Source organism: Anoplopoma fimbria, chromosome 2, assembly GCF_027596085.1.
Source record: "Anoplopoma fimbria isolate UVic2021 breed Golden Eagle Sablefish chromosome 2, Afim_UVic_2022, whole genome shotgun sequence".
In the NCBI taxonomy this organism is placed as follows: Eukaryota; Metazoa; Chordata; class Actinopteri; order Perciformes; family Anoplopomatidae; genus Anoplopoma; species Anoplopoma fimbria.
Genome location: NC_072450.1, coordinates 493,038 through 503,559, shown reverse-complemented (window position 1 = coordinate 503,559; position 10,522 = coordinate 493,038). Strand labels below are relative to the sequence as shown.

Sequence of the window (10,522 nt, the reverse complement as noted above, 5' to 3'; positions counted from 1 at the left end):
AGTACAGTAGTAGTAGTAGTAGTACAGTAGTAGTAGTACAGTAGTAGTAGTAGTACAGTAGTAGTAGTAGTACAGTAGTAGTAGTACTAGTAGTACAGTAGCAGTAGTACAGTAGTAGCAGTAGTAGTAGTAGTACAGTAGTAGTAGTAGTAGTAGTAGTAGTAGTAGTACAGTAGTAGTAGTAGTACAGTAGTAGTAGTAGTATCTGCTCTCGACTCCCTCAGTACTCATCATTGGTGCTGACACATTCCTGAACTCTTCAGACTCTCAGCCCCTCAACATGTCTGAACCTCTCTGATGTCTCCGTCTCAACACGTCTCTGCTCTCCACCACGCTGCTCCTATCTACAGCTCTATCTACATCTACAGCTCCTCTTCTATGTCCTCTGAGATCATCACCGTGAACACATGAACACATGAACACATGTTCTCTGAGCTCATACAGCTGTTCATCTGTAGTTCTACACGTTTAGTCCTACGATACCCTTTACAGTGGAGTTCTGTGAAAACACAAAGGGTTTCTTATCTCTTGTTTACGACTGAGCAGCTCGTTCTCCTTCACCAGCTGCAGGTTGGTCAACACATTTATCTGAAGGCCACATGAAACCAAAGATAAGACCGAAGAGATTTCAGGCTGCTCTTTGGTTTGGGCTTCATTGCAGCGTTTTGTGACAGGCTGGACGTCAGAACCAGCAGAACTCCAGAACAACAGTCACTTATGTGATCATCTGTTGTGAGAGTTCACATTTAACTGGTTTCATTCATGAGTGAACGGTGATCATTATGGAGTAGAAACATCGGCCTCCAGAGTCTAAAACAGGCAACAAACAGCCAGTCTGGAGCTGTTAGGAGGGTGGAGCTGTTAGGAGGGTGGAGGTCGTGTTCATCAGAACAGAGAATGCTTGTGCAGGTGGAGACTAACTAAACGACCTCCGTACGGAGCAGCAGAGACCGTTATAGAACGATCCATTTATCTGTTACCATGTCCCGTAAATAAAGCGCTCTATCAGATTGTTCTAAAACAAACAGAGGAGAGACAACGAGTTCTGACTGATGATGAAAGACACCGAGTCAGAGTCATTCAGGAATACCAGCCGTCAAAAAGTACCAAGATCTCAGTTAAAGTGTTAAAAACACTCTGTAACAGGAGAACATTGTGTTATATTCCATTTAATCATTATAAATCAAAGTACAACTAAGTTCATGTACTCCAGTACATCAAAGTACTGGAGTACATGAACTTAGTTGACACTTATGTGTACACTCTGTATTAATCAGGTTGGTATCACAGAGTGAGTCTGGAGGCCGGATCAGAGGTTCTGCCTCTTAGAATGAAGACATGTGGGCGTGTCTCTGCAGGTAAAGGTGAGGGGAGGATGAATGAAGGGAAGTCCAGTCTGAGAAACACATCCACTGATGTCTCTTCTGTCTCCATGACAACCAGGTAAACAGCTCAGATCCACATCACAAACTCACCCACCAGAAATGATCACACAACACATGATGTTGCTGCTGAAGCCGAGTCGGGGTGAAGTTCTTTGCAGATGACACTGTGTTCTCCCTGTGGTGTTGAATTCAAACAGATCAACACGAAGACAAGATGAGGACGAAGACTCTCGAAGGTAAAAGGTTGAGAGGAGTCAGTCGGGACTACGATAAAGATGATATGTAGTCTCTGATCAATGCTCCAATCAGAGAGAGGGGCTGGAGGTCACTGAAGGGGTTAACTACAATAAACCCAGCGGTCACATGACCTCAGGGTCCGCCTTCATTAACACGATATCCATCATCAACAGAGGAATGGAACCTCAGTCTAGAGGAACTACAGTGGATGTGTGATCCATAATCAATCAGAACAGGAATCAGGAACTATTTTCAGAGCCAACAACATCACTTCTCAAATGAGCTTCTGTCTTTATGAAGAGTTCTTCTGACAGAACTGCACATCTGAACCAGTGATTATGATACTGACCGGAGCAGAACAAAGGTTTGATACGGACGCGTGTTTCTGGTTCTCCAACATGTCACCTCCATATGAAAACACACCCAGTGACTGGATGTTCAATCACACACCGTCTCCATGGTAACAACAACCCAACACGTGTGTGACTCACGGACAGAAACAAGGCCTCAGGTGTCTATGACTGCGTTATAGTTCATGTTCATATTCCTCTATTGTTCCTGTTTACATGCAGCCGAACAAACTACTCCATCATCACAACGAACAGTTTCCATATTCATAGTGTCATATATATGAGTGTGCATGTAAACAAAGAACTGGATGAAAACCTTCAGGATTAAATTCAGTTTGAACCTCTGAAGTGATCACACACACACACACACACACACACACACAGACACACACACACACACACACACACACACACACACACACTCTGTTTAGCTTTGAAGCATTCACTGTGTCAGTAAACAAGATGAAACGTGTGTCAATGCTACACACTAAACCATAAAATACAAATAACTATAAATCCATTAATTAAGTAGATATGAATACTTAAGTGTTTCTATTTACTGCAGTACTCTGATCTGAACATCTAAATGAACCCTCTGAACCCTAAACCTGCCTCTGGGATGGGAAAGAAAAACTACATCACAGCAAGCTGTAAAAACGTCATTATCCTAGGATTATCATCTTTCCGATGGTCCTTGAACACATCATGTGTGACCCATTCTTCTGTCAAAAGAAGCAGCCTAAAGAAAAGCTTGATATCGTGATATTTCATGAAAAACATTTAATTCTGAGCTCCTCAGTGAAACTATGAAGACATGATTGATTCATCTGAGACCAACAGTCATGTGACAAGAAATCTGTGAAACTCTGACTGAACTTCAGGAAGTTAACACAGAGAGGAGAGGAGAGGAGAGAGAGGAGAGAGAGAGGAGAGGAGAGAGGAGAAGAGAGAGAGGAGAGGAGAGAGGTAAGGAGAGAAGAGAGGAGAGAGAGAGAGGAGAGAGGGAGAGGAGAGAAGAGGAGAGAGGAGGAGAGGAGAGCAGAGAGAGAGAGAGAGGAAGGAGAGGAGAGAGGGAGAGGAGGAGAGGAGAGAAGAGGAGAGGAGAGAGAGGAGAGAGAGGAGAGAGAGAGAGGAGAGAGGAGGAGAGAGAGGTAAGGAGAGAGAGAGAGGAGAGGAGAGAGAGGAGAGAAGAGGAGAGGAGAGGAGGAGAGAAGAGGAGAGGAGAGAAGAGGAGAGGAGAGAAGAGGAGAGGAGAGAAGAGGAGAGGAGAGGATGTAAATATGTCAATAGTTTCATTCATAGCTCGTATGGACACACTTATGGACGCTTGGATGTGGATATACAGATTCAATAGTTTTACAATTTTGTAAAACTAAATGATCACAAATATTCAACTTGTGTTTTTTTTCTTTTTTGTGATTTCTGTCATTCTGTGTTATTCTGATATAAAGACATGTTTGAGTTCTCTTCTTCTAGTCCTGATGTTCTGTTTCCATAGAGGACTTTATGTTGGAGAGAGAACCAAGAACAGAGAGAGATGTGACAGGAGCAAAGAAACAAACTGCTTCAGGGTTCAGAGGGTTAAACCACCTGGAGATCTGGTCCTAAAGACCCCATCACCTGTTAGTGTGGACCTGTGTGAAGCAGTTTAGATCAGGTCCAGCTCATCAACAACAGTTCAACCACACGGTGCTCTAACACACTGATCACGTCTGCTCGGATCAGAACCAGTAACCAGCAGCCGGCCTGGTCTCTGTTATCAGAACCAGTTATCAGAACCAGTAGGAACTAAAGGATTCTGTCCATCATCATCATCATCATCATCATCATCATCATGTCTCCACGGTGTCTCCGTGTCCACAGACAGTAACAAACACTGTGTCAATGCTCTGGACTTTAATCCACTTCAGTCCTGATCTCAAACCGGTTTCTCTGAAGTGAGAAAGAACACTTGTCGTGTTCTAACCCGAGCCTGGTGTCACGTTGCAGCTCTGATGTTCACTCTGGTTTACAGCCTACAAGCTCCATCTGATGAAGATCACATGTCTGCTGGTTATCCACACACAGCACACAGATCCATAATGTGAAGCAGACTCTCCCACTGTCTGTTTGATTGGCTGGTTCTACCTGTTGGATTACTCACATGTTCTGACTGTTTATTATTATTTACTGACAGACCAGTCTGTTTCTGTAGTAATGAATTCAGATTATAAGATAAGATAAGACTTTATTAGTCCCGCAGCGGGGAAATTTGCAGATTCAATCTGTAGGAAACTTTATTTAGGTTTATTTATCTGACAAACACTCACAACACAACACAACACAACACAACACAAACACACACACAACACAACACAACACAACACAACACACACACACACACACACACACACACACACACACACACACACACACACCACACACACACACACACACCACACACACCTCAGGACTAACGTTTGAAGTGTACACCTTGGTGGAAACCCTAAACCCTGCAGTCCCCTCCCCCCCCAACCAAACCCAACCAAACCAGCAGCTGTAGCACATGTAGTGTGTGTGTGTGTGTGTGTGTGTGTGTGTGTGTGTGTGTGTGTGTGTGTGTGTTTGTGTGTGTGTGTGTGTGTGTTTTGTGTTGTGTGTGAGTGTGTTGTGTGTGTGTGTGTGTGTGTGTGTGTGTGTGTGTGTGTGTGTGTGTGTGTGTGTGTGTGTGTGTGTGTGTGTGTGTGTGTGTGTGTGTGTGTGTGTGTGTGTGTGTGTGTGTGTGTGTGTGTGTGTGTGTGTGTGTGTGTGTGTGTGTGTGTGTGTGTGTGTGTGTGTGTGTGTGTGTGTGTGTGTGTTCTTACCATGGTGTCTGCAGTGTGTTGTCACTAGCTGTAGTGTATTCCACACAGAGGACATGTCTCTCTCTCTCTCTCTCTCTGTGTCTCTGTAGTGTGTCACTGTCTCTCGTCCCGTCAGGTCTGATTCTGTTCTAACTCAGTCCAGCCTCTCACATGTTAAGCCCCGCCCACCAGCTGTCACTCATGCATGTGTGGCTCCTCCCCCTCTCTGTCTCCCCCTGCTGGCAGTGTTTTGTCTCACAGACGCTCACAGTGATGTCCTGTTTACAGACTGAGACTGCTCTATTATTAATACATGTATGGACTGATAGTCCAGGTCTAGTGTTACCTCAGGGACACCATGAGGACACCACGAGGACACCACGAGGACACCCAGCAGCTGATCAATATTTCTACTGTGGATTCATCTGACATGTGACTTGTTTAGTCTGAACATGTTTCATTTATGAAGGATGGCTGTGTCTGTGAGTCTGTGATCAGCAACACCGGCGCACCCCAAGGAACTGTACTGGCACCGTTCCTCTTCACTCTCCACACCTCAGACTTCCGCTTCAACTCTGGTTCCTGCCACCTCCAGAAGTTTTCCGATGACTCCTCCATTGTTGGATGTATCACCAGGGACAACGAGGAGGAGTACAGAGGACTGATTGAGAGCTTCATCACATGGTGCAGCAACAACCACCTGAAGCTCAACATCAGCAACACCAAGGAGCTTGTGGTGGACTACCAGAGGAACAGAAGCCCCCCTGTCCCTGTTTTCATTCAGGGAGGGGAAGTGGAGAGGGTTGAGTCCTACAAGCACCTTGGGGTGCAGATCAACAATAAACTGGACTGGACACACAACACTGCCCTCTACAGGAAAGGACAGAGCAGGCTGTTCTTCCTGAGGAGGCTGAGGTCCTTCAATGTGTGCAATAAACTGCTCAAGGCATTCTACCAGTCTGTGGTAACCAGTGCCCTCTTCTTCTACCAGTCTGTGGTAACCAGTGCCCTCTTCTTCTTCTACCAGTCTGTGGTAACCAGTGCCCTCTTCTTCTACCAGTCTGTGGTAACCAGTGCCCTCTTCTTCTACCAGTCTGTGGTAACCAGTGCCCTCTTCTTCTACCAGTCTGTGGTAACCAGTGCCCTCTTCTTCTGCCCTCTTCTTCTACCAGTCTGTGGTAACCTGTCCTCTTCCTCTTCTTCTACCAGTCTGTGGTAGCCAGCGCCCTCTTCTTCTACCAGTCTGTGGTAACCTGCCCTCTTCTTCTTCTTCTACCAGTCTGTGGTAGCCAGCGTCCTCTTCTTCTCTTCTTCTACCAGTCTGTGGTAGCCAGCGCCCTCTTCTTCGCTGTAGCGTGCTGGGGTGGTGGCATCAGGACTGGAGATGCCAACAAGCTGGTGAGGAGAGCCAGCTCTGTGGTGGTCTGGAGCTGGACAGTCTGGAGTCAGTGGGTGAGAGGAGGATGAAGGCCAAACTCGGAGCCATCCTGGACCATCCCTCTCACCCTCTCCATGAGGAACTGTGGCAGCTGGGCAGCTCTTTCAGCCATCGGCTGATTCTACCAAAGAGCAGGACGGAGCTTCAGACGCTCATTTGTGCCCACTGCCATCAGACTGTACAACAACAGCAGAGACCACAGTCTGTCAACATGCTGACCAGCCCCCATGTGGATATAATGTACATTTTTTATTTGTATTTTATTTTTTTATTTTATTTTATTTTATTTTTATGTTTTTATTTTATTGTATAATATGTGTATTTATTGTCTGTGTAGTTGTATAGTATGTGTATTTATTGTCTGTGTAGTTGTATAGTATGTGTATTTATTGTCTGTGTAGTTGTATAGTATGTGTATTTATTGTCTGTGTAGTTGTATAGTATGTGTATTTATTGTCTGTGTAGTTGTATAGTATGTGTATTTATTGTCTGTGTAGTTGTATAGTATGTGTATTTATTGTCTGTGTAGTTGTATAGTATGTGTATTTATTGTCTGTGTAGTTGTATAGTATGTGTATTTATTGTCTGTGTATTGTCTGTGTAGTTGTATGTGTATTTATTGTCTGTGTAGTTGTATAGTATGTGTATTTATTGTCTGTGTAGTTGTATAGTATGTGTATTTATTGTCTGTGTAGTTGTATAGTATGTGTATTTATTCTGTGTAGTATTTATTGTCTGTGTAGTTGTATAGTATGTGTATTTATTGTCTGTGTAGTTGTATAGTAGTATGTGTATTTATTGTATTTATTGTCTGTGTAGTTGTATAGTATGTGTATTTATTGTCTGTGTAGTTGTATAGTATGTGTATTTATTGTCTGTGTAGTTGTATAGTATGTGTATTTATTGTCTGTGTAGTTGTATAGTATGTGTATTTATTGTCTGTGTAGTTGTATAGTATGTGTATTTATTGTCTGTGTAGTTGTATAGTATGTGTATTTATTGTCTGTGTAGTTGTTAGTATGTGTATTTATTGCTGCTGCAACACTTGGATTTCCCCCATGGGGATCAATAAAGGAATATAAAGGAATATAATTGACTCTGATGACAAAGAAGAGGAACAAAGCGTCACATCTCAACAGTTTATCCTGAGAGGACAAACTGTTCATCACAGAAGGTGCAGATTCATTTTCTTTGGAATCAACTAACTGATTAATCAGATCAATGATCAATGATCAGAATCAAAGTGCTGGTTGATGGACTGCTGCAGTGAAGCTCTGTGTGGGTGTAATATATGAACTGAATCCATTACTGCACCAACAGAGTCCACATGTACCAGAACCACTTTATAGTCTGGAACAAAGACCCCCAAAGCCCCCATTAAGAGTCCAGAGAGAGTCCAGTATGAGTCCAGTGAGAGTCCAGTATGAGTCCAGTGAGAGTCCAGTATGAGTCCAGTGAGAGTCCAGTATGAGTCCAGTGATGAGTCCAGTATGAGTCCAGTGAGAGTCCAGTATGAGTCCAGTGAGAGTCCAGTATGAGTCCAGTATGAGTCCAGTATGAGTCCAGTGTGAGTCCAGTATGAGTCCAGTATGAGTCCAGTATGAGTCCAGTGTGAGTCCAGTATGAGTCCAGTGTGAGTCCAGTATGAGTCCAGTATGAGTCCAGTATGAGTCCAGTAGAGTCCAGTATGAGTCCAGTGAGAGTCCAGTATGAGTCCAGTGAGAGTCCAGTGAGAGTCCAGTGAGAGTCCAGTATGAGTCCAGTATGAGTCCAGTATGAGTCCAGTATGAGTCCAGTGAGAGTCCAGTATGAGTCCAGTGAGAGTCCAGTATGAGTCCAGTATGAGTCCAGTGTGAGTCCAGTATGAGTCCAGTGTGAGTCCAGTGAGAGTCCAGTATGAGTCCAGTATGAGTCCAGTATGAGTCCAGTATGAGTCCAGTATGAGTCCATAAACCTTCAGTCCCAGCTGGTCTTTCACTGCAGCATCACCTCAGTGAGACCCTGAACTGGTCCAGGTTAACGTCCAGATGGCTCAGTTCCTGGGAACAGAGTCTGGTCTCCCTGCTCAGACTGGAAACCAGTTGCTGGTGACCAGTGACTCCCATCACACACACTCAGTGTGAATCCTCCTGTTGTCTGCAGACTGAAGACAGATGGTCTTTATGCTAATGAGTGCTTTGTGTTTTATAGACTCACACTGTTACGTTAAATGAGACCTTTACCTTTTAGTTTACACGCTGGAGACAAAGAGACAGACTTCAGGAGGTTAAAGTCAAATGTTTTCATATAAACTTCAGTTCAGTTGTTTGTCTTTCTTATTTTCTACATCTTAGATATTGAAGTTTGTTGTGCTTTAATAATAGACGTCATCAGAGATGTGAGATCAACACACTAACACACTAACACACTAACACACTAACACACTAACACACTACTACACTAACACACTGATACACTAACACACTAACACACTAACACACTAACACACTAACACACTACTACACTAACACACTGACTACAGACAACACACTACTACTACACTACACTTGTTTACACTAACACACTACTACACTAACACACTAATACACTAACACACTACTACACTAACACACTAACACACTAACACACTAATACACTAACACACTAACACACTAACACACTAACACACTACTACACTAACACACTAACACACTAACACACTACTACACTAACACACTACTACACTAACACACTAACACACTACTACACTAACACACTAACACACTAACACACTAACACACTAACACACTACTACACTAACACACTACTACACTAACACACTAACACACTAACACACTACTACACTAACACACTAACACACTAACACACTAACACACTAAGCAATACAATAGTTATAATAGTTTCTGTCTGTATATATAATATTTCAGTTACTGTGGATTCTTTACTGTGTTTTTATTGCTCATTTTCTTATTCATAATACTTATTTTGATCTTGTTTCTTTACTATGTCTCTTGTTTGTACTGTCCTCTGCTGCGGGACTAATAAAGGATTATCTTATCTTATAAAGCCAATAGAAACTTTAGAACCTTATCTTCATCGGATGAAGAACGTCTGTGATGGACTGTTTCACTGACTGATCTCAGCTCTGATCTGTGATGTCATCACGTCTTCACATCTGAACATGGACAGCTCAGCTCTCAGGCACAGAACAATACTAGAACCCTTACACTGATCAGAGACTGGAACCAGTGCTGAGCTCTGCTCTGTGCTGGTTTCCAGTGAATGATCACTTGCTTCCATTATTGGTTCAGTGATTGAAATATCTGCTGATCAGTTTCCTGCTGAACGACTCGATCAATGGTTCCAGCTGTAACCGCAGTGACCTCACATCTCTAAACCAATCAGATCACAGGACACATGTTCACAGGACACATGGTCACAGGACACATGTTCACAGGACACATGGTCACATGGTCACATGACACATGTTCACAGGACACATGTTCACAGGACACATGTTCACATGACGCAGTGATAGAAGCTGCTGGAGGCGTCACATGATGTCTGTTTAACTACAGCTCCATCACCTCCTTACAGCCGGAGGGCGGAGCTTCCTTTGATTCGGACCAATCAGCCGTGACCTCGACCTCCTCTGACACGGTCACAGCTGCAGCAGCAGATAATGAAGTTATCCTAATGGATCCATCTAATAAAGGATTATCTTATCTTATCTTATCTTATCTGAAGCCTGATTCATAGATCAGTTTATCTTCTGCTGCTTCATCATCCTCCGTTTGTTCCTCATGCTCCTCATGCTCCCCATGCTCCTCATGTTCCCCATGCTCCTCATGTTCCTCATGCTCCTCATGTTCCTCATGCTCCTCATGTTCCCCATGCTCCTCATGTTCCTCATGCTCCTCATGTTCCTCATGCTCCTCATGCTCCTCATGTTCCCCATGCTCCTCATGTTCCTCATGCTCCTCATGTTCCCCATGTTCCTCATGCTCCTCATGCTCCTCATGTTCCTCATGCTCCTCATGTTCCTCATGTTCCTCATGTTCCCCATGTTCCTCATGTTCCACATGTTCCTCATGTTCCTCATGCTCCTCATGCTCCTCATGTTCCTCATGCTCTTCATGTTCCTCATGTTCCTCATGCTCCTCATGTTCCTCATGTTCTTCATGTTCCTCATGTTCCTCATGCTCCTCATGCTCCTCATGCTCTTCATGTTCCTCATGTTCCTCATGCTCCTCATGTTCCTCATGCTCCTCATGTTCTTCATGTTCCTCA

General features: G+C 43.8%; 1 protein-coding gene across 1 annotated transcript in view; it reads right to left on the bottom strand.

Annotated features, from left to right (window-relative positions):
* The window catches only part of plekhg4 (pleckstrin homology domain containing, family G (with RhoGef domain) member 4), a 28,387-nt gene extending 23,467 nt beyond the window's left edge, over positions 1-4,920 (bottom strand). Inside the window, 1 exon segment of the mRNA XM_054614158.1 lies at positions 4,816-4,920. Coding sequence (XP_054470133.1) covers positions 4,816-4,818 — 3 coding nt within the window. The 5' untranslated portion in view covers positions 4,819-4,920.
* Between the last annotated feature and the right edge of the window lie 5,602 nt (positions 4,921-10,522).